This window comes from Lacerta agilis, chromosome 11 (assembly GCF_009819535.1).
Source record: "Lacerta agilis isolate rLacAgi1 chromosome 11, rLacAgi1.pri, whole genome shotgun sequence".
Taxonomy (NCBI): Eukaryota; Metazoa; Chordata; class Lepidosauria; order Squamata; family Lacertidae; genus Lacerta; species Lacerta agilis.
The window spans coordinates 12362328-12385266 of NC_046322.1; the positions used below are offsets into that span (position 1 = coordinate 12362328).

The window sequence follows — 22939 nt, forward strand, 5'->3', positions numbered from 1 at the left end:
CCCTCAACAACTTCATCCCTAAAAAAAAGCTCAACAACACTGGTTGGCTCTTTGGTTGGCCCTCACGCCCCTTCACTTTACCAAATCTGGCCCTCTCCGGAAAAAGTTTGGACACCACTGGCCTAGGGTCACTAAGGTTAGGGAAAGAGGACAGAACAGCACTTAAACAGACACCAAGCTAAAGGTAAAGGGACCCCTGACCGTTAGGTCCAGTCGCAGACGACTCTGGGGTTGCGGCGCTCATCTCGCTTTATTGGCCAAGGGAGCTGGCATACAGCTTCCAGGTCATGTAGCCAGCATGACTAGGCCATTTCTGGCGAACCAGAGCAGCACACAGAAACGGCGTTTACCTTCCCGCTGGAGTGGTACCTATTTATCTACTTGCACTTTGACGTGCTTTCGAACTGCTAGGTGGGCAGGAGCTGGGACCGAACAATGTGAGCTCACCCCGTTGCGGGGATTTGAACCGCCGACCTTCTGATCGGCAAGCCCTAGGCTCTGTGGTTTAACCCACAGAGCCACCTGCGCTGGCCTAGGGTCCCTAAGGTTAGAGAAAGAAATGCATCTGAATACCAGTTGCTGGAAAACCCAGGAGGGGAGAGTGGTCTTGTGTTTGAATCCTGTTTGCGGGTTTCCCACAGGCCTCTGGTTGGCCATTGTGAGAACAGGATGCTGGACTTGATGGGCCATTGGCCTGATCCAGCAAGCCCTTCTTATGTTTTTAAGAGAGAAGTAATGGCTCCATTCTTAATTTATTATCAATCAATCAGCCTTCGACATATATCTGAAGGTAATATACAAAACAGAATAAAAACAGTCACAAAGCAGCAACAAAACAGAGGTCACAGAATCTTAGAGTCGGAAGGGACACCTGCAATGCAGGAATGTTTTCCCCAGCCAGGGGCTTGAACACACGGCCCTGAGATTATGAGTCTTAGGCTCTTACCAACTGAGCTAGCAAGGCAGATGTGTCCTGAAACAATACAAAGCGGACACCTGTTGGCAGAAGCCTCTTTGCGCAGCTGGAAAAGCTTGTCAGAACAAGATTGTTCTCTGTCTGCTTCCTTGTAAGTGCAGCTAGGGCACTCCAGTGATTTCTCGACAGGAATGCTGTTCCGCAGAACAGGGGCAGCCACACTGAAAGCCCTGCTCTGACACAGACCTGTATCAGCAACCAAAAAAAGATTCCTGTGCCAAGTAACATTGGTCCACCATGCAAATGTAACAATCTACTACTTCTGTTCTGCTAGCACAAGAGGAGAACTACCCCACTCCTTTCCCCTGCAGACCCTTTCCTGTGCACCCTCTAAATCAGGCCCAGGAGAGATGGGAGCCTCTGAAGAAAATCTGGGGAGGAGAGGAGAGAGAGAATGGCGGTGCCACTGGGTCAATTGAATGCCAAACCGCTTTGAATTCCTCCCATTGCCTTTCTGCCATTTGCAGGGAGGACGAGAACGATGCAGATCATTGATCCCTTAACTACTGGAATCCTGGTCTGAAGATCGGCCCCTGCAATGCCCTTTAATGCACACACCGGCAAGCGACAGCCTTCCTGCCCAAAAAACCTACTTTTGCTCTCCCGGTGACAAACGGCGTTGACAACGTTGTGAAAATGCACCAGGTAATCTCTTGGCATCACCTGTCGCATCAAAATGTTCCGTGGAAGTGTTTTGTCAGCCTTATCGCTGTTCATCATACAGATGGAAAGCACCGACATTTGGTACCTTTGATTATACACGCAGAAGTTTTGTTGAATTATTTTCAAGGGTTATGTTCCAGGCTTACTTCTATTTATTTTGTCACTGCCGGAGCATTGCAAAAAAATGAAATGAAATGAAAAACGAAAACCCAAGCAAATGCCTCCACCACTGATCAAGATAAATGCAAAGATGTCAGGGGGAAGCTGATAGGAGTTGTGAACAAAAAAACTCTTGTTGCTTTAAATTTTGTGTGTGTGTGTGTGTGTGTGAATAAGAGAGATGTCAGAGTTTATGGAACTGACACATCTATAAATTGTGCTTGCGAACAAACCTTGTTTTGACTGAGCGAATCGTTCCTTAACCTCTGCTTGTTCTTCTGTAATTTACTAGGCATCATCTTCCCTGTCCTGAAGTCAAAACTGCTGAGGTCAACAGTGTTCCCCAAGTATCTCGACAACTGGGGCTTGCTTCGGAATTTCTTCCCACTCGGACTGCAAATATAAAGAACAGGAGAATGAGAAATGCTTCATTCAGAACTTAATACCCCTGGCTGGATCAGGCTAAAAGCCCACCTAAATCTAGCATCCTGTGGCCAACCAGTTGCCTGCAGGAAAAACTGCAAACCAGAACCAACACAGGGGCACTCTCCCCTCCTGCGGTTTCCAGTAACTGGCATTGTGGAGCTTCTAACACACGTCTTTTTCTGCCCAAAGGCCTCATTTGCTTATAAAGCAACCTTTTTCTCGCTGGGGGTGGGGTGGGGAGACACGACAAGCCAGGCCAGAGTCTAAAGGACAGCAAAGGAACAGTTATGACCTTCCTATGCATAGCAGTTACAATCCAGCTATGCAAAGGTCAGAGGTTTAAACATATCTCCATCCTTTGTTCAAGGACACATTGCAGCTAGACAAAAGTAGTCACCGAAGGCACCAAGTTGAGCCAAGGAAGGGAAGAATCCTGAACGCTGGAGCAATAGAACTGAATAGCCACATTCAGCTTGCAGGCAAGAGGTTCCCTGAGCTTGCGACAGATTCATTCCTAACCACTGAGCCTACACCAGTCCCTAGATCAGTAATTGATTTACAATATATAATTGATACATACTAATTGATTTATATCACTAATAGATTGTGATTATTTTACTGTTAGGCTGCCTGTCAGTGTGCTTTTTATTTTTTTTCTCAGTGGTGTTTTGCAACTTGTTTCTAAGGTCATATACCACCAATCGAATAAATACACAACAACTTTTTCATCCTTCGTTTCAGCACAAAAAAGGACGGGGGCAGAGTAGGTTACAAACGCCACCTATAAGACTGATTGTAAACCCAAGGAGCAGGGCCAGAAGTCACAACAACAAAGGAAAGCGGAGTGGGAGGGAAGAGGAAGAAAGCAAGCTTGGGGACCGTTTTTTTCATTAACAGAAGTCTTACAATGACCAGCTGGAATTTAAAGCTGTCAAGGAAACAAGGCCACTAAAATTGCTGGTTTTTCGGCAGAGATTCGTGTTGGCCAAGCCTGCTTCAAAAGAAACATGCAAGGGGCATCTGGGCTTGCACCAGGTGTTTAAACAACATCTTTGCAGCCAATCCAATTGCAGCACCAGGCACACTTGCTTTTACGCTTCTGTTTGGGGACCATGCGCACGGTTTACAAAGAGGAGCTGTGTATCTCCAAATACTTTGCAGTAAGGGCAAGGGAGACACACACTTACCAGTGTGTCCTTGGAACATGCCTAATGCGCATTTAGGGGAACATGCACCACTCCTTTGCACTCTGCGTGCTCTCCACAGGAAACACCAGGGCAAAAACGCAGCCAGCTGGCTGCCATGAAATGTGCAATCGACCCTGCTCTGCAGTGAACAGGACGTGAGTAGGACGTGAGAAATTCAGGTTCTGGTTTCTACTGAACCAAGCAGCTCGGTGGGTGGATTCTGGCAAGCCACCATCTAAGCTCGCTTTCCAGATACAGTAGTTAAATATAGCAAAAAAAAAAAAATCCAATTCATTGGGGGGGGGGAGCCGTTTGACCCTTCGGGGGGTATCCCACAGTTTATTTGAGATACTTCCTAATGGAGATAGCTGCCATGTTCCACATTCATCAAGCCCTCATTCACACATTCTTGCCCATCACCCAGTTTTCAGCCACCTGCCAATTGCCAACTGAATACAAGCACTGATTGGGGGGGGGGGGAGGAATACTGCCATTGAGCTGATGCATAAGATCCACGACAGCTCATTCACACATGGTGCCATTGCCAAACAATGAGCATGTACATCAAGCCCCAAGTGCCAAGCAGCTGAGTGACAAGGGATCAATACTTGTGCGAACCCGCCTACAGATGCTACTGGACATGCTCATTCTCATCAAAGATCTCTTGCACCTCTGCAGCTTGGCTAAAACGGTCCTCAAAAAAGATTGCAGGTGTCTGACAGCATACAAAAGGATTCTGCCTTTTCAAACGCGGTTCAGAAGCTTGTTCTCCGGGGCTAATGGCCAGAGATCAGGTATTCTCTTTGCAATGCGGCTTTGAAGCTTCCACAAAGCCACGTGGCTCTAGGAGCCCAGCTGAAGTGGTGTGACTTTTTTTTTGCAGAGCATTAGGATTCCTAAGCTCACACAAAAGAGTCAGAATGAAAGTGGCGCCTTTTTAAAATAGACTTTTCGAAATTAAAACTGAGCTTACAGGTTCCTGGTACACGTTTCCTTAAGTACATAACTAAACCATAAAGCAGTTTTCTCCTCCTGTTTTCCTTTGCTGACTAAAGCCACTGTTGTTTCACAGGCCTCCTGGAGCAATTAATAAAAAGGGGGGGGGGAGCATGCAGTGCCAATGGCCAGAGCTGATGCAAACTGTAGTTCAGCAACATCTGGAGGGCCAAAGGTTTTCCCCGCACCTGCTTCTAACCATTTGCAGCATGCTGGCTCTCTGGATGCTTTTACAAGTTCCTTCCGTCTCCACGCATTTTGGAAGGGCAAAGGCCCCTGCTACAGGCACAGAGATCAGACGGCACAGCTCGCTGGAATCTGGTAACAATTTGCAACAGGTTCAGAAGTACAGCAGATGTGAATGGGGTGTGTGTGGAGGAAGTAGAACTATCAAGCAAAATTCAGAACATCTGGATGAAACATGGACAGAAATACTGCCAAAAAATAATAATAATTTACATTCCTGTTTTAAGAACCAGGTTCCTATTATTTGCCTTTATAAAAACCAATGTTTCAGAAGAAGGCTTGAAGAGGAAGTCCACCCAATAAAACCACTTGAAAAGAGATACTCTGTTCAGATGGACTTTTAAAAAAAATTACACGGTGGCTCTTACTACTGTAATTAGTCAAGGAACCAACCTCAATTAATAGGGCCACTCATTCATGTGGGTGACACATCATTTCCTAATGTGAAAGACCAGTCATATTATCTCTCCTCCACCACACACAGATAGATAACCTTCCGTCTGCCACAAACAGGGCGTCATTCAGCTAAGCTAAAATCACACACACACACCCCACATCCCTCGTTCTCTTAGATTCAAGTGGGTGGCTAGGGCAGCTCAGAATGGCCCTTGTGCAATGGTAGAGGCCTGGCTGGAAAACTTCCAAGGCCACAGCTGCTACACAAAAGGATTGAAGAAAAAGAAATATGAATTGGCCCCACACTGTAGCTTGACCAATCGCGGCTGGGAGCCAGGTGGAGTCACAGATCTTTGAAAAGTGTAGACATGCACATGCCAGCCAGCTTCTGTTTCGACTTGAAATATTCATTTTGGGCTTCTTAGAAGTTCGTAAAGGCAGGAAGTGGGCAGGAGGAGCACCAGTCCAAAATGGTACCTATCCAAGAGGTGCCAGCACTGCCTATCCTTGTATCGGCAACAGCAGCACCAATCATTTTTCACTGGGGCTCATGAGAGTCGTAGTCCAAAACATCTGGAAGGTGCCAGGTTGGCAAAAAGGCTCTCTAAAGAACCTCTGGGCATTTATGGAAGAGTTGCTGCTTTTCAAACAACCAGGAAGCCACCACTGCACACCCTGTCGCCTTAAACAACGCCTCTGCAATCTCATCTCTTTAAGCAGGTTTGCACAGCGCAACTGCGTCAGAAGGCAAACAAGCCTGTTGACAAGGGACAGGTAGGGCACCAGCTCCCAGATCCATTTCCCTGGCCGCAATGCCACTGACAGCAGGGTTTCCAGACGCCGCCTTTGCACAACCCAATACTTAAAAGTGAAGGATTTGCTCAGTCAGAGGGAACCAAGCTTGAAAGGGAAACTACTTCGAGTACAACAGCACTTGACGGCTTGCTTCCCCACTGCCAAACCCCATTACCTAAGAGTCAAAACACACACCCGCTGCCGTGCAGCAAGCTCAGATTACCTTTCACTGCAAAGATCATGAAAAGCACTCATCACATTCAACTAGCAACAACGGCGCTCGTGCCGGCCGACTGTTTTGAGGCTAGCAATGGTGCGACTGTTAGAAGTCCCTGGTCTTTTGCTGGTGCATTCACTGCTCTGCCCGCTTCTGGCCCTCAGAAGCTGGCCCAGAAGGAAATGCGGCCCTCGGTCTGAAAATGGTTCCACATTCCTGCTTTTAACAGCCCTGCGGAAAGAAGGAGGCTCAAGCAAGCAGCTGCTTTGACCTCTGTCAAAAATTCCCGTTTTTTGTTCAACCACTGAATTTTCTTGCATCTGGGCACCCGAGAGAGAGGAAAAAAGTGGGCTGCTGCTGCGGTGTCGTTTGGCGCAGTGTAGCAGCTAAAAGACCGGGTCTGAGTGCACACTTTACCTTTGTTGTTCAGTCGTTCAGTCGTGTCCGACTCTTCGTGACCCCATGGACCAGAGCACGCCAGGTACGCCTATCTTTCACTGCCTCCCGCAGTTTGGCCAAACGCATGTTAGTAGCTTTGAGAACACTGTCCAACCATCTCATCCTCTGTTGTCCCCTTCTCCTTGTGCCCTCCATTTTTCCCAGCATCAGGGTCTTTTCCAGGGAGTCTTCTCTTCTCATGAGGTGGCCAAAGTACTGGAGCCTCAACTTCAGGATCTGTCCTTCTAGTGAGCACTCAGGGCCGATTTCTTTAAGAATGGATAGGTTTGATCTTCTTGTAGTCCATGGGACTCTCAAGAGTCTCCTCCAGCACCATAATTCAAAAGCATCAATTCTTTGGCGATCAGTCTTCTTTATGGTCCAGCTCTCACTTCCGTACATTACTTTACCTTTACAGTGCCTTCAAACAGTGTTCAAAACTAGCCAGGTGCCAGGAGCATTCTGCACTGGGCTATCGGCCACATGAAGATGCCTGGGCGCACGACGTCTCCACCATCTGGAGGTGCATGCCTGGGGATCGCCGGATCTTTTATGTTTTCATACTCTAATACCCCATCCTGTAGAATTCTATCAGTTATATTTTATCCGGACAATCAGAATGAATATCAGGAATCAAAATGCCTTTTCTGTGCAGCTTGAGCAGGAGCAGTGAACAACGGTATAGCTAATTGTTGAAGCTTGTCTCCACTTATCCCACACTGCCCTGCTCACAGTTGCGAAGAACGGTCCTTTTCACCTTTAAGAAAAAGAGGTTGGAATAGGCCAGGAAATATGTCCCTGGATCAAGGGACTTTTCTTCTTCTCAAAGGTCTTGACCTAGCTCAAGGTTGTCATCTGAACTAGCCAGATGTTGAACTGAGAATCAATCAGACTCAGTCCATCATTTGAAAAATAAGACTTTAGAGCTGTCTTGCCCCAAAATGGCAACTAGACATTCTGTTTTGGTGACTGCACCCTTACTTTAAGGAGATTATATACAGTATCTGAGTTTCTAAAACTGCATTCAAAGTGCACCCCCTCCAAAAAAAATGGGGGAATTCTGGGCACTGATGTCTGCCCCTCACAGAGTTACAATTCCTTTTTTTGTTATTATTATATTATATTGAAACTTTTCAGTGGACACAAAGGGAAAAAATGAAGGGGGGAACCAAAAAGGTACTTGAAACTGTAACACGGTACTATAACGAAGTACGATATATATAAGTAATGTTATTATTCCAATGAGTATACAGCCGTACATTGGTTCTCAAACACCTTGATTCTCAAACAACTTGGAAGCCAAAAACTGCAAACCCGGAAGTGTTGTGGTTTGCGAACTTTTTTTGAAAGCCGAATATGCTGTTTTGACTGTTACGCTTCCGATTTGAATGCCACACTTCTGTTTTGAGTGTTACACTGAGGTCTGTCTGTTTCTGCTATTTATTTTGTGTTTTTGTGGCTCTTTTTGTTTTGTTTTTGTGACTTTGTGGAACCCAGTTCAGCTACTGATTGATTGATTGATTGATTGTGTGTGTGTGTGACTGCAGTACATTGTTGATTGCTTTCATTTTATGGATCAATGGTCTCGTTAGATAGTAAAATTCATGTTAAATTGCTGTTTTAGGGGTTGTTTTTAAAAGTCTGGAACGCATTAATCCGTTTTGCATTGCTCTCTATGGGAAAGCGCACTTTAGTTTTGGAACGCTTTGGTTTTGGAATGGACTTCCGGAACAGATTAAGTTTGAGAACCAAGGTAAAAGGTAAAAGTAAAGGGACCCCTGACCATTAGGTCCAGTCGCGGACAACTCTGGGGTTGCGGCACACATCTCGCTCTATAAGCCAAGGGAGCCGGCATTTGTCCGTAGACAGCTTCCGGGTCATGTGGCCAGATTGACTAAGCTGCTTCTGGAGAACCAGAGCAGCGCACGGAAACGCCGTTTACCTTCCCGCCGGAGCGGTACCTATTTATCTACTTGCACTCTGACATGCTTTTGAACTGCTAGGTGGGCAGGAGCAGGGACCGAGCAACAGGAGCTCACTTCATCACGGGGATTCGAACCACCGACCTTCTGATCAACAATCCCAAGGTACCACTGTACAATTATTAACAAGGCATTATAATTTTTGTAAACACATTCCAAGTATCATTATATTTTTCCATATACAATCTTTGACTAAAAGCAATCTGTTTATATGTTGCAAGAGTTGTCATAACTTCTATCCATTAATCAAAGGGGGACATAGTATTATCGTTCCAGTGAATCAATATCAGTATTTTGGAAGGAGTGAGGGTGCAAATAATCAATCTATGCTGACCAGCTGTCAAATCCCATATAATTGGTATGTGGTTTAGGAGAATATACCACACAATTACAATTCCTAAATTTCGCCTTCTGCCATGAACTTCCTAGATGACCTTAATAGAGCACTTCTGTAAAGGTTACAACTAGATAATGCATGAGAAGTGCTTTGAACTCTTAATAGCACTATGCAAAGTTTATTATTTTTTAAATCACATATAATTAAAAGCCCAGAGCAATCGCATTCAGTAACAAGCAACTGGGAGTGTTAATTGCTACAGACTAATGGCACCTTAGAACTGTAACACACGCTAGCAAAATTCACAGTTATAGTAAAGGTGTGGGTTTAAGGTAGCAGAAAGATTAAAGGGAAGAGCTTCCCCTAAGAACAAAATAAGCAAGCATACATAGAAACATAGAAAGGGACCCCAAAGGTCATTCAATCCACACCCCCTTGCAATGTTTCAGCAAAATCCACTTCTGTGAAATTTGGAACTGCTGTTTATTGTCCCACTTGGAGCAAGACACAGATTTCAGGCACATGTTAAGCATGTTTCGTCAATTTCAATTAAAGCTCAGTCAAAGACATTGGCTGCGTATACATTACCAGCTTAATACGGTGTGAGATTGTTCTTTTGCTCAATTCGGAGCAAAGCTGGTTTGGGATAAAAGGTAAAGGAACCCTGGACAGTTAAGTCCAGTCAAAGGCAACTATGGGGTTGCGGCGCTCATCTCGCTTTCAGGCCAAGGTAGCTGGCATTTGTCCACAGACAGCTTTCCAGGTCATGTGGCCAGCAGGACTAAACCGCTTCTGGCGCAATGGAACACCGTGACGGAAGCCAGAGCACACAGGAAACACCAAGAACAAACTTAGTTGGTGTCTAATGTGCTACTGGAAGGAATTATTTATTTTTTATTTTGTTTTGACAGGAAACACCGTTTACCTTCCTGCCGCAGCGGTATCTATTTATCTACTAGCACTGGTGTGCTTTCGAACTGCTGGGTTGGCAGGAGCTGGGACAGGGCAACGGGAGCTCACCACCATTGTGCGAATTCAAACCGCCAACCTCCTGATCACATACCACAGTGCCACCCATGCCCCTGTTTGGGATACAATGCATTGAAACATAGTATTTCATAAGAAATAACAAGATACAGTGGTGTCTCGCTAGACGAAAAACTCGCTAGACGAAGGCATTCGTCTAGCGGAAGGCAGCCACGCAAGACGAAAAAGTCTATGGGGTGCCTCGCAAGACGAAAATTTTTCATCTTTTTTTCGTCTAGCAAAAGCGTGGCTTGCATTGCCACTTCGCTAGACGAAAAACCTGCTAGACGAAAATTTTTGCAGGACGAATTATTTTCGTCTAGCAGGGCACCACTGTATGTAGATCGTGGCCGATGCTGCGTGCACACTGCTTCCCAAACCAGCAGTGGGAGCACACTGGACGCTGAGTAAACAGGAGTGTGTGTGCACAGCCACCCTGAGGTCTTGTGCCATGAGGAGTTTTCAGTTCAGGAAGTGCAGGAAAGCCAAGCAGGCTGCTGAAGAAATGCTTAATGGAAATAAAAACATGCCTTTGTCCACCTCTCAACAATAAGGACTCCATATCCAACAAAGTTCTAAAGAAAATCTCACAAGCCTTGAGAATGAGGTTGGAAAATAGAAGCCTCTTTCACAGGGCTAGTTGTGGGGAGAAGGCAGTTTGAGAAACTAGAGGAGAGATTTCAGCACACCACCAATTTTAGGCTTTTGAGATGAGCCTGAAATGCAATCTACCATATTCATTCTATACCTACTTCTCTTAACACTCTTTAAAAAAAAATGGCATCTTTGTTTTTTTTAACCTTTCCTCTCCTTTATGTATTTTGCCAAAGTCTGCTTAAGGCTTTGGGTTTTTTTTTAAAAAAAGAAAATCTATATATAATTCATAGAAGAAAAATATTTAAAGGTGGCTTCTAACTATGGTTTCCAGGTATGAAAGGAGAAGGGTAATAATGTGAATTCCTATACAGTCTATGCCAGTTTGTATCTAGTTAAACAGTTGTGTTATACATACACACAATATTTCTCTAGGCACCATCCCACAACTGGCATTTAAATATATACAGAGATGATTTGCAAGATCAAGACCTTAGCTTTGAGATGCTGGAGTCTACAGAAGAACACATCAAACGACAAGCCCCAAGCTGTCTAGTTTGCATTTCATTTCAGGGTTTTTTGTTTTTTGGGGGGTGTTTTGTTTTGTTTTTGGCAGAAGACTACCATCGCTGCTCAGGGCCTGGGATTGAACCCACTCATAGCCTGTGGAATTCCAACATCAAAAGTTCTCTCTACAAATTAGGAGGCTCTACAAATTAGCTTCCTCGTATGGGAAATGTTCAACCTTATTGAGGAACACTAAGAATCTGCTCAGCAGCAGTTTCTCAAGGCAGCTTGCTGTGGGACTCCTAAACACATTTACTCCGAAGTAAAACAGCCCTTAATCCCCAGAAAGCTGGTTTGAAGTGGTGATCTCAAAGCGCAAACCTCTGCAGATTCAGTTTGAAGTACGATCCACGCAGCTTCACCAGATTTACTCCTCAGTAAGTGCATACAGGGTGGCAGTATTACAGTGCAATCCTGTCGTTTACTCAAAGGTAAAGAGACCTCTGACTGTTAAGTCTAGTCGTGGACAACTCTGGGATTGCAGGGCACTCATCTCGCTTTACTGGCCGAGGGAGCCAGCGTACAGCTTCCAAGTCATGTGGCCAGCATGACTAAGCCGCTCTGGTGAACCAGAGCAGCACACGGAAACGTCGTTTAGCTTCCCACCAGAGTGGTACCTATTTATCTATTTGCACTTTGATGTGCTTTCAAACTGCTAGGTTGGCAGGACCAGGGACCAAGCAACGGGAGCTCACCCCATCGCGGGGATTCGAACCGTCAACCTTCTTACTCCCAAGCAAGAGAGTATTGTTGTTGTTTCAAGTTCAGTCTATAATTTTTATTATAGCAAGTCCCAGGGCAGGTTATAATAATTTAAAATTCAGTATTAAAAATAGTGAAAACAGACTGCAGTCACATGAATGGGCTGAGCCTTGAAGTCACGTAGTTCGGGTGTGTCTGAATACACACAACCCTCCATTCTTCAGCCAGGCAGAAGCACTCAAGGAGGACACAAAGTGGGAGTGGAAAGGGGTGTGGTCTGGGAAGAGGGGTGTGGTTTACAGAGAAGGAGTGGCCTAGGAAGAGACCCAAGGGCCACATCTGGCCCTCTGGTCCTGAGATTTCCCCCTTCCTGATAGTTGTAGTGCAATTCTTGAGTGCTCAAAGTGATTTTCTTATATCTTATTCTCACAGTAGCCCTCTCAGGTAGGCTGATGATATTAACCACATATTGCAGCTTGTGTAGGTTGGACCTGAGTTGTTATTAAAGGTAAAGGGACCCCTGACCATCAGGTCCAGTCGTGTCCAACTCTGGGGTTGCGGCGCTCATCTTGCTCTATAGGCTGAGGGAGCCGGTGTTTGTCCGCAGACAGCTTCCGGGTCATGTGGCCAGCATGACAAAGCCGCTTCTCGCGAACCATAGCAGCGCATGGAAATGCTTTTTACCTTCCCACCGGAGTGGTACCTATTTATCTACTTGCACTTTGACATGCTTTCGAACTGCTAGGTGGGCAGGAGCTGGGACCGAGCAACGGGAGCTCACCCCGCCGCGGGGATTCGAACCGCCAACCTTCTGATCAGCAAGCCCTAGACTCTGTGGTTTAACCCACAGCACCACCTGGGTCCCTTGAGTTGTTATTATGTTATTGTTATTTATTACATACATTTATATACCGCGCCTCACAAGATAAAATCGCAAGAGAGTATTGTTGCATGGCACCCCAAACTCTTCCAGGCTCTTACGGAGGGTTCGTTTTCCTCGGAATGAGGGGCTCAAAGCAGAGCCTGCAGTGTCTTTAGGATATGAGTTTAACTTACACATATATGCAGCCCAAACCTACAATGGAGGGGCTCAAAGCATTAACACCCCAAGAGGGCCGTGCTTCTCCCATAGCTGCAGCCTTGGTTTCAAGTAGGAATCAGGCATGGCTCTGTCTCTCCCAGCCTGCAGCTTCCCACTTCGAGGTTCACACCCAACTCCCAACTCTGCCTTTGTCTTTCTAACTACCAGCAAGTTGCCATTTATACGTTGCTCTCTACTGGCTCAATCCTCCTCCTTTTCGTGGAATTAATTAATGATGAAAAAATGGAAGGCAGTGACAGGCCATATACCATATATATACGTCTTGCAACACACTTCATATTCTTGCAACACACTTCAAACAAAAATAGATATAGACACACTAAAAATTGGCACCATTAATCAACCAACCAACCAACCTACCAACCAGTGTTTTCACTGATTAGTCAAATGATTAAAGCTCTCAGCACTATGAACACCACATATTTATAGCACTAAGGTCTACCTAGATAGTTTTCGTATAGCAGTACTGCACATTTTAATAACCGTCGTTGTGGGGATAACCAACGTCTGGGACAGCCAGTAATTCCGGAGAGCCTGCTCCCACTGGCTGTGAACGGGTAATTTACGTTGGTTATGAAGCTGAAGGTCGTGAGACTGTTGTTTGGAGTTCCGAAGTTTTCTGAAGGTTTCTTTGGAGTCACGAAGGCTCCTCTGGAGTTACGAAGACTTGAGGTTCCAAAAAGGAAAGATAAAAGAGCTGGCCAAAACTAAGTGACCAAATAAAACTTAGAAATGAAATAAAATAAGAGACTGCAGTCAATGGTGGAGTTGCGCTCTCCCGACTACCACTCTGTGCGGCTTGGTTTCTCTTTCGCTTTCTTTCTCTCTTGGCTTGTCTCGCGCACACTACACACCGCTACAGAGGGCAGGGGCCATTTATTGGTAAACTGAAAGTCATAGCATATCATTAACCAATCACAACACTGTATCTGGGTGAGTTTCCGGGCGGGAAACTTCTTTCTGACCGTTATTTTGGCGCACTGTGCTGCTAGCGCGGAGGGATCCAGGCAGCAAACCTCTGCCTGTTCCTTTGCCTTCCATACATAGCGCGGAAGGTTACCAAACTGTGGCAAGGTGCAGGAGCACCTGAAAACGTATTCCCACACGTCTAGATCATTGGCTTCGATAAGCCAACTTTTGGGGATTGTAAACTTAATCAGTGTTTCATATCTGAAGGCTGGAAAAATCCATTTCTCCTGAGCTACACGCCTTAGAGATGTATTAGGTACACAGTCTAATACACACATCCACACGGCGAACTCATATGCGATATTAATGGGGAACGTAGGTACAGTACTGCAAGCATAAAAGAAATAATTACAAAATGCAGATGAGTCCAGATTGCAACACACTAATAATACTGTGAACTTGCCTTGTATCTATTGGACTTGCGTAAGATTTCCTTCATAACTGAAGAGTTTTGAAAACCTCTTCCTCCATTTCACTTGCCTTCTCCCCATCTCCGCGACTCAGGGAAGACATGAATGCTCCCAATATCCTAAGCGTAGTCAGGAGACTGGGGAGAGCTGCATTAGTACCAGGACTAAACTTGCATTGTTTTCTTTTGAGTTTGTGTGGCCCTGAACGCTACAGACTTACGTCCGCCTTGCAATCTTTCCTGCAGTCACGGGCAAGTCACAGCCTCTCAGCCTTAGCTCCCCATCTCTGAAATGGGCATAACTGTGGTCTATCGTGCAAGGCTGACGCTGAGAACAAAAATAAAGGTCAGAAAGCTGGGAGCTCTGTTCCAAATAATTTGCAAATAAGCAAGGAAATAGAAGAAAAAAAGTTTTTGTACTTGCAGGTTTCCACCAAGGTAGCAGGTTCGCCACTGTGTGAACAGGATGAGGGTCCAGATAGGACACGGGCTCTTTTACGCTCCTTTTTTATTTTTAGCTTTTTTGTAAACTGCTTGGAGGTTTTATTACAATCAAATGGCGCGCACACATTTTGTTGAATAGAAAGCTAAACAGACTGGGCCTGAGCAGCTTGGGGATGGGAGACCATGGGGGAGGGGGTGGAACTACAATGCAACTGTGCTCCTCAAAGGCAGAGGGGAAGAGCAGGATATATACCGTATTTGCCCAATTAAATCTTGTTCCTTTCTGGGGAGGTATCATCTATCACATGTGGTGGACTTGTAAAGAGGCAAAGGCTTTCTGGGAAATGGTATAATGAGTTAAAGTAAATGTTTAAAAATACTTTTGTTAAGAAAGCAGAAGCCTTTTTATTGAGTACAGTGGGTGAAGGGGTACCAAGGGAAGGGGAAAGGCTGTTTATGTATGCAAGAACTGCGGCAAGAATTCTTTTAGCCCAAAAAATGGAAACAAGAAGAAGAACCATCGAAAGAAGAGTGGCAGATGAAGATGATGGACTTCGCAGAACCGACAAAGCTGTCAGGAAAAATCCGAAACCAGCATGATCAAGTATTCAAAAAGGACTGGAGTGAATTTAAACAATATCTGGAAGATTGTTGCAAACAAGTAACACCACCAGCAGGGTTGTCTGAAGACTTGTAATGAGAAATTTTCTACCTTTCTATATTTATTTAAATTTTGAGCTATTTTGTAATGAGTGTACTTAGAATTGGAAAATGCACAAAATACAAAGTTAATTTTGAAAGCCATGAGGGGGGAGGGAAGGAAGTCGATAGGCTCTAAAGAGCCAGGGAGGTAAAGTGGATAACAATGATGTGAATGTATATTATTAAATGGAAAATAAATAAAAAATCACACACACACACACACACACTTGTTCCTTTCTTCCAAAATTTTCACCCAACAACCCCATAAATGAAGCTAGTAGACCTTGACTCGCTCAGGGCAACCAGGGGCGGTGCAAGACATTTTGCGACCTGAGGCAAAACTCCCTGCTGTTTCCTTCATGAGGGAGCTGGGGGCCTGAGGCTCTGAAAGGGCCTCCTCTCAAGGAAAACCATCAACACTTCACCAGGTGGGGCGGCAGTGCTTTCCGCCTGGTGACGCAGTTTTGCCAACTCGCAGGCGTTCCAGAGAGATTTGCCACTGGTTTTCCTCTGCTGTGAGGGCCGTGGAACGCTGTGCTGCTCCCTTACTTGGGTCGCTTCGGTGGTGGCAGTGGGCCTGAGGCCCACCCCATGGATGTCCATGTGGTCCCTGCAGTCAGGGCCGTCTCGTCATAGATGCTGGGTGGCGCGGCGCGCCAGGGCGCTGGGCGCCCCCGCGAGCCTGCGGGCGGGCGCTTGCGCACTGGTGGGCGAGCTGCAAGCCGGCCGCCCTCTGGAGCCCCCGCTGGAGCGCTGGGAAGGTGTCCAGCGCGGGAGGGAGGCGGGCGGAGAGGCGGGCGGAGAGGCGGCACGCCGGGGGCACCGAGGGATCGTTGTGCCACGGCGGCCGATCCCTTTAAGACGGCCCTGCCTGCAGTCAAGTGCAATGCCCAGGCAGGCCAGGAAGGAGAGAGGCCCTTGTGCCAGTATCCTGGTCCCAAGTTGTTAAGGGCTTTTCCAGGTTAACTTAGTCCTTTAGCTTATCAGCACCCAGTGCATCTTCTTCAGGTGTAACAAAATGCGCGCTAGCACATTCCACAGAGTAACCTCACTGATGCCCTTTTTAAAATGTGATGGGTTGTTCTTGTTTTTGGTCTTATTATGTATTTTGTGATTTTATGTTGTGACTTCATGTTGAGACCTGCAGGTGTATATAAATTTAATCAGTACTTTTTCCCCCCTAATAAAATGTTTTGGGGTACTCTCATTTTGACTCAATAAAATCACCATTTTATAGTTCACATTGGGAAAAAATACAGTAAATGGACAAAAGTGCAAAGATTCACAGAATGTTTAGGGGTACGTGTACCCCTGCGTCCCTCCCAAAAAAAAAGCACTTACCATTTAATTAATGATAATAATACTTGCACATCATACGTGCACTGGAAATGCCCACCCTAAAGTGAGACATTTGCTGAAGACCAAAAAAATGAGCTTTCTGGAACTCTTATACGGCTTGAGGCTTTTCAACACAGAAAAAGAAGAGGGAAAATCAAGGTGGTGGGAAATGAAGCGAGGCTTAGGAGCGCAATATCCTTTGCTGCAGTTTGGGAATAAGTACTTGACTGCACTCACAGAGGGCTGCAGCCCCCCAACTTCCCCATTAAACAGACCGCTAGGAATATAAAAGCATGCCAACCGCTGCACGTTAGCATCCCTGCACGCTTAGGACATCATTCCGGACTCCCATTTCGAAGCAGCCTTTCTCGCCAGCCTGCCACACACCACGGGCAAAGATGACAGCGGGTGCCCAACGCTGGCCAATGACCGGCCAGCACATTTGCATACGGCCGGTGGCACCCGGGGTCGAACAAAGGCAGTAACCCGGAAACGGGGGGGGGGGGGGGTGCGGAGAGAGAAGAGGGAGCTTTGATGGTGAGACATAGTTCAGAGACAAAAGACCTGTTCCTTTTCTTCTCTCTCTTTTTTTTTCCTCCCCTTCATTTGGACAGACATTTGTCAGCTCCCTCTTGTTCGGCAGCCACAGCACAGGCGCCTTTTCAAACAATCTGACAGTTGTGAAAGAGCAAGCAGGATGAAACATTCCTTCTCCCAAGAGGGGGGGGGACAGGGAGAGAGAGGGAGCTAAATGCCTTTGCTTGTTAAATGCACTCGAAACAGCGCACAGTAAACAAAAGTGAGAGGATGGCCTTTTGGCTACAGCTCATTATGATCCCCAGGAATTTGGGCAATAAAGGGAAACTGAACTGATAGAAACCGCTTTGTAATTTTAGAGGATGCTATCTCCTCCTTTCCCCCACCTCCCCCCTTTTACAGAAGATGGAGGGTGAATTGGGGCCAGAGTCCTGAAATTTGGCTACATAATAACCCATATAGAAGAGATCTGGACAGCAGCACCCTTGGGCGTGTTTCCATCACTGCTGGAAACGGGGAGATGGGAGGGGGGGGTTCACAGCGCAGTTATTTAATGCTGAGCTTCCATTAAGGTTGTAAAACCGCTTTCCATTCTCTCCTTCCCCCCCCCACAACACAGAATTTGTAAGAACCTCTGGCGTCATGACCCATTTCTGCAATACAAACAGTGTTATCTCCTCCCCTCCCCACCCAAGTTTGGCTTCTGCAGGGTAAAAAGAGCATGTGTCTGACTCTGTCGGTTGCCTGTCATTTCGAACAGGTGGTACCTAAGGACTTAATGGGCAATGCACACTTTTGGAAACTGTGTATTTTTCAATGTACAGAAGAAGAAGAAAAGTGGAGCTTCATGAGGCCTCATGACAGCCACAACAGACAATGTGATCCAGTGGCGAAGTGAATTTGAAGGGGAGGTGTCTGGCACCCACAGGGAAATTTCAAGCCCAAGCCTGAAAATTTGTCTAGTCTTTTTACTTATGGAGAAGGGAAAACTTACTGACTGATTGCAACAAACGTTGGGTGCAAGAAAAGTGAACCTCACCCTGCCGTCAAAGTTCTTCTAACCAAGAAGTACAAAGGCCCTGGGATATTGGAAACCACTGATTTCTAAGAGGGGAAGCGCTCGGGGTCCAGGAACAAGCTACCATCTTCCCAGGACAAATTTCTCCCTCATTTGATTATAATCATGTGGTTACAATTGTGCAACGGAGGAGACTGGGGCTGCACTTCCAGAAAAGCAGAAGCAGGAATGGGGAATCTTTTTCAGTACAGAGGGCTGCATTCTCTCACAAGGAAATTTGGGTGAGGGGGCATGTAATGATGGGGGGAGCAGAGGCTATGGGTGGAGCAATGCAGTGGCATAGCGTGGGTTGCCAGTGCCCAGGGCTGCACAGAAGTGGGAGGGAGGGAGCGAAACGGATGCAGTACACATGCACATTCAACTGCTTTATGGCAGCCAAGTCACCCAGGAGATCGCAGCCACAAATATTTTTTAAAAAGAAAACTCTGGAGAGTCTGTTGTCTGGAGAGGTCACTTCCTGGTTAACATGGAGAAGCTCAGTGATGGAAGTGCACAGCTGCATTGAGGCCCCCACTCCTGCACTACGCCACTGGAGCAATAGATGCAACTTCTACCTTTGTACGCCACGGTATAAATCCACACACACCATCCCTCATCAGACAAGCAAGAGGCTTTATCACAGTTTGAGGACATACAAAAGCAGACTGGTGAAGGGATTAGCTGGAAAATGGGTGTGGTCTAGTGTCCCAAGGGCCAGGCAGAGAGGAATAGAGGCCCACATTTGGCCCCTGAAACTGAGGTCACCTACCCCTGAGATAGAAAATCAGAAACAGGTGGCTGCCCCCTGCTCTCCTTGAAGACCTCCAGGGAGGGAAAAGCCCACTACACTTATAGGCAACCAATTCCATTGCCAAACTGCTCTTACTATTAACACGTTTTGCAGAAGGTTCAGTCAAAACCTACCCTCCTGCGACTTCAGCCCGAGGGCTAATCCTGCCCTCTAGAGCAGTTGAGGAGACAAGTCTTTGCTCTTTCCTCTGTGGGATGAGGCAGCCCTTCAGGTATTTCAAGTGTGTTATCATGATCACCCCCTCTCAGCATTTCCCCCCCCCTCCAAGGTAAATATCCCAAGTTCTTTACATATTTCCTCATAGGACTTGCTTTCCCTGCCACTGGATCCTCCTCTGAAGGCATCTGCATATATCCTAGTGGGTAAAGGTAAAGGTAAAGGACCCCTGACAATTAAGTCCAGTCACAAATGACTCTGGGGTTGCGGCGCTCATCTTGCTTTATTGGCCGAGGGTGCCGGCATATAGCTTCCGGGTCATGTGGCCACCATGACTAAGCCGCTTCTGGCGAACCAGAGCAGCACACAGAAATGCCGTTTACCTTCCCACCGGTAAAGGTAAAGGTAAAGGGACCCCTGACCATCAGGTCCAGTTGTGTCTGACTCTGGGGTTGTGGCGCTCATCTCACTCTATAGGCCGAGGGAGCTGCCATTTGTCCGCAGACAGCTTCCGGGTCATGTGGCCAGCATAACTAAGCCGCTTCTGGCGAACCAGAGCAGCGCACGGAAACGCCGTTTATCTTCCCGCCAGAGCGGTACCTATTTATCTACTTGCACTTTGATGTGATTTCAAACTGCTAGGTTGGCAGGAGCTGGGACAGAGCAACAGGAGCTCACCCCGTCGCAGGGATTCGAACCACCGACCTTCCGATCGCCAAGCCCTAGGCTCAGTGGTTTAGACCACAGCGCCACCTGCATCCCTATCCTAGTGGGTAGCAACCAGAAATAATTGTTCAGGATTAACCAATTTGGGGTACAGAAGCACCTGATATGGAGACTGCTTCTAGTGCTGCTAATCTGATTTTTAACATAGCCTGCTTTGAACTTGATGAGAACCCAAACTGCGTTTGCACACATGCAGCAGAAAGCAAACCAGGAGCGGCTCTTGCCAGATGCTCTTTTCCACCACTCCCCTGCAAGTGCTGTTTGTCAGTCTGTGGGTCACATAAGGGCAAGGGCACAGAGAGAGGTCTGCCTAACATCTATGTTCAATCTGAGTGCAGTGTTAGAAATTGGCCAGGCGCCAGGCGCATTTTGCACCTGGCTACTGGCCTCTTGCAACCAAGTGGAAGATGCCAGGGTGCCAAGATGGCACCTGACCATCTGGGGATCCTTGGATCTTGACTGTTTTCACACACTAATACCACATCCTGCGGAATCCTTCCATTATATTTTATCTGCACAATCGGAATGAATTTCAGCAACCAAAATGCTATTTTTTCTGCAGCCTGAGTGTGAGCAGTGAACGACGTTATAGTTAACTGTTGTTGCTTTTCTTCACTGAGCCACCCCACTGCCCTGCTCACAGTTGCGAAGAATATTCCTACATTATGAATGATCAGTGTCACCCTTTAAAAGAGGTAGGAATAGGCCCATATATATGGGAAATGTCCCTGGATCAAGGGACCTTTCTTCTTTAAGTTCTCGAAGTTCCTAGCCTAGTTCAAGGTTGTCATTTGACCTAGCCAGATGTTTAACTGTGAATCAAACACAGACAGTCCATCTTTGTTGGGGTGGGGAAGACTTTAGAGCTGTTTTGCCCCAAAACAGCAACTACACATTACATTTTGTCAACTGTAACCTTGGTTTAAGGAGCTATTTTACACCTAGCTTGTATATCTGAGGTTCTAACACTGCCTATGTCATGTGCATCCTTTACACCTATCCTCAAAAGAGCATGAACTATTACCTCCAGCAAACGAACAAATACCGTATTTTTCGCTCCATAAGACGCACTTTTTTCCTCCTAAAATGTAAGGGGAAATGCCTGTGCGTCTTATGGAGCAAATGGTGGTCCCTGGAGCTGAATTGCCCAGGGCCCAAAAGCAGATTGTGCTTTTTATTTTACAAAGAGAAAGGGGGGTGTTGAAAGGACCCCACTCAGCAGCTGATCAGCAAGAGATCGGGAGAAAGATAACAGTCCCGGCTCCCTTTCAGCCCCGCCCTCCTTTGTTGAATGTGCTGCAGAGGGAGGTTGTTGGTTTCCCCAGCGACATGTGACTGGCTAATTAGATTATCTGTCTGGAAACAGTAGAAACTGCTCCCTTTCCTTAAGATTTTTCAGAAATGTGAGTTGAACCCCATAAAAATGGGGCTTTTCCTCTTTGCTTTCCCCCCTTTGCAAAAGGAGCTTTGCTTTTCCCCCTTTGCAAAAAAGCTGCAAAACTTTTAGCTGATCCTCAAAAAAACCAGGGCTTTTCCCTTTGCAAAAAAAAGCTGCAAAACTTTTAGCTGATCCTCAAAAAAAAACAGGGCTTTTAGAGGAGGAAAACCAGAAAATATTTTTTTTTCCTGGTTTCCTCCTCTAAAAATGAGGTGCGCCCTATGGTCCAGTGCATCCTATGGAGCGAAAAATGTGGTAAATAAGTGCAGCCTGATTCTCAAACACCAACAAAATGAATGAGTAAGGACAGCTCACCAACAGGATCGAGGTGTGGTTGACTCAGAAGAGGGGTGCAGAGCATTTTGCCCTAACAAGTTTGCATTCCCAGACAGTGGTGCCATCTGGGCGGTACTTTAGGGCAGAAGTCTAGGATCTCACTCACCAGACTGAGCCAGAGACCACCAGGACTGGCTTGCCACACTTTGAAACAATTTAATGGCACATTGCTGCCTTAAGGATGGGGAGCAGACACATCAGACCATTTAAGTCCAGAGGCTGAAATTAGAGTTTGTTTACTTATAGGATTTATTTATATCATACAATTTACACACCGCGTGACCGTATTTTAAAAAAAAACCACTTCAAAGCAGTTTACAAAAAGACAAAACAATAAAATCAAGAACTCACGATCCTACTTTGAGACGTACCAAATAAAAATGCTGAAACGGATTAAAATGACCTCAACTTTCTAAGCACGTGGGTAGGTTTGTCTGAACAAGAAAGGTTTTTAGCAGGCACCGAAAAGGGTACAGTGATGGCGCCTGCTTGATCTCAACAGGCAGGGAGTTCCAAAGTTCAGGCGCTGTCACACTAAAGCTGAACGGGTATTATGTGGCACCTGCAGTAGTGCCAATTACACCGATCGAGGCAGTCGAGTGGGCCTTTGTAGGGAAAGGCGATCTCGTTGGTAAATGGTCGCAAGTTGTTAGGGGCTTTATATACTAATAGCAACACCTTGACACCGCCGGCCCAGTATCAAATCGCAAGACTCTTGGAACGGCTTACCAAAAAAACTGGTATTTAGATGGTTCCTGCCCTCAGACTTACAATCTAAGAAGACGCAGCACACAAGGAAAAAGTAATGGGAGGGAGGAGGGAAATACAAAGTTCAAGCACAAGTTTGGAAAGTTGCACTTTGAAAAGTTACAGGTGATGTCAGTGGTGGTTCCAAAGGCCTTGTCCTTGATAAAGAGCATGCCCTCCCCTGAGGTGCTTTTCACCAAGATCGGATCCACTAGCAGAGCTGGCTGCCATGTCTAGGCGAGGAGGACAGAGCAGCTCCTGCCACACAGTCCTTTCTGATTTACTGCAACCTATTTACGCTGAAACTCTAACTACTCCAGTACTGAACCTGGAGTGGTCATATCCTGCCATGCACAGGAAAGACAGCTGCCGTTACATCAGCTATATAGGCCTGCTGTACATGCAAAGCAGCCGGGGGGGGGGCGCATGGGCTTGCGGCTATCACCTGCCTTCACGGCTT

General features: G+C 46.4%; 1 protein-coding gene across 1 annotated transcript in view; it reads right to left on the bottom strand.

Annotated features, from left to right (window-relative positions):
• The window catches only part of MBD2 (methyl-CpG binding domain protein 2), a 53747-nt gene that overhangs the window by 24535 nt on the left and 6273 nt on the right, over positions 1–22939 (bottom strand). The window contains exon 2 of the mRNA XM_033164230.1: positions 2032–2191. Within this exon, the coding sequence (XP_033020121.1) occupies positions 2032–2191 (160 nt within the window). The remainder of the gene's footprint in view (positions 1–2031; positions 2192–22939) is intronic.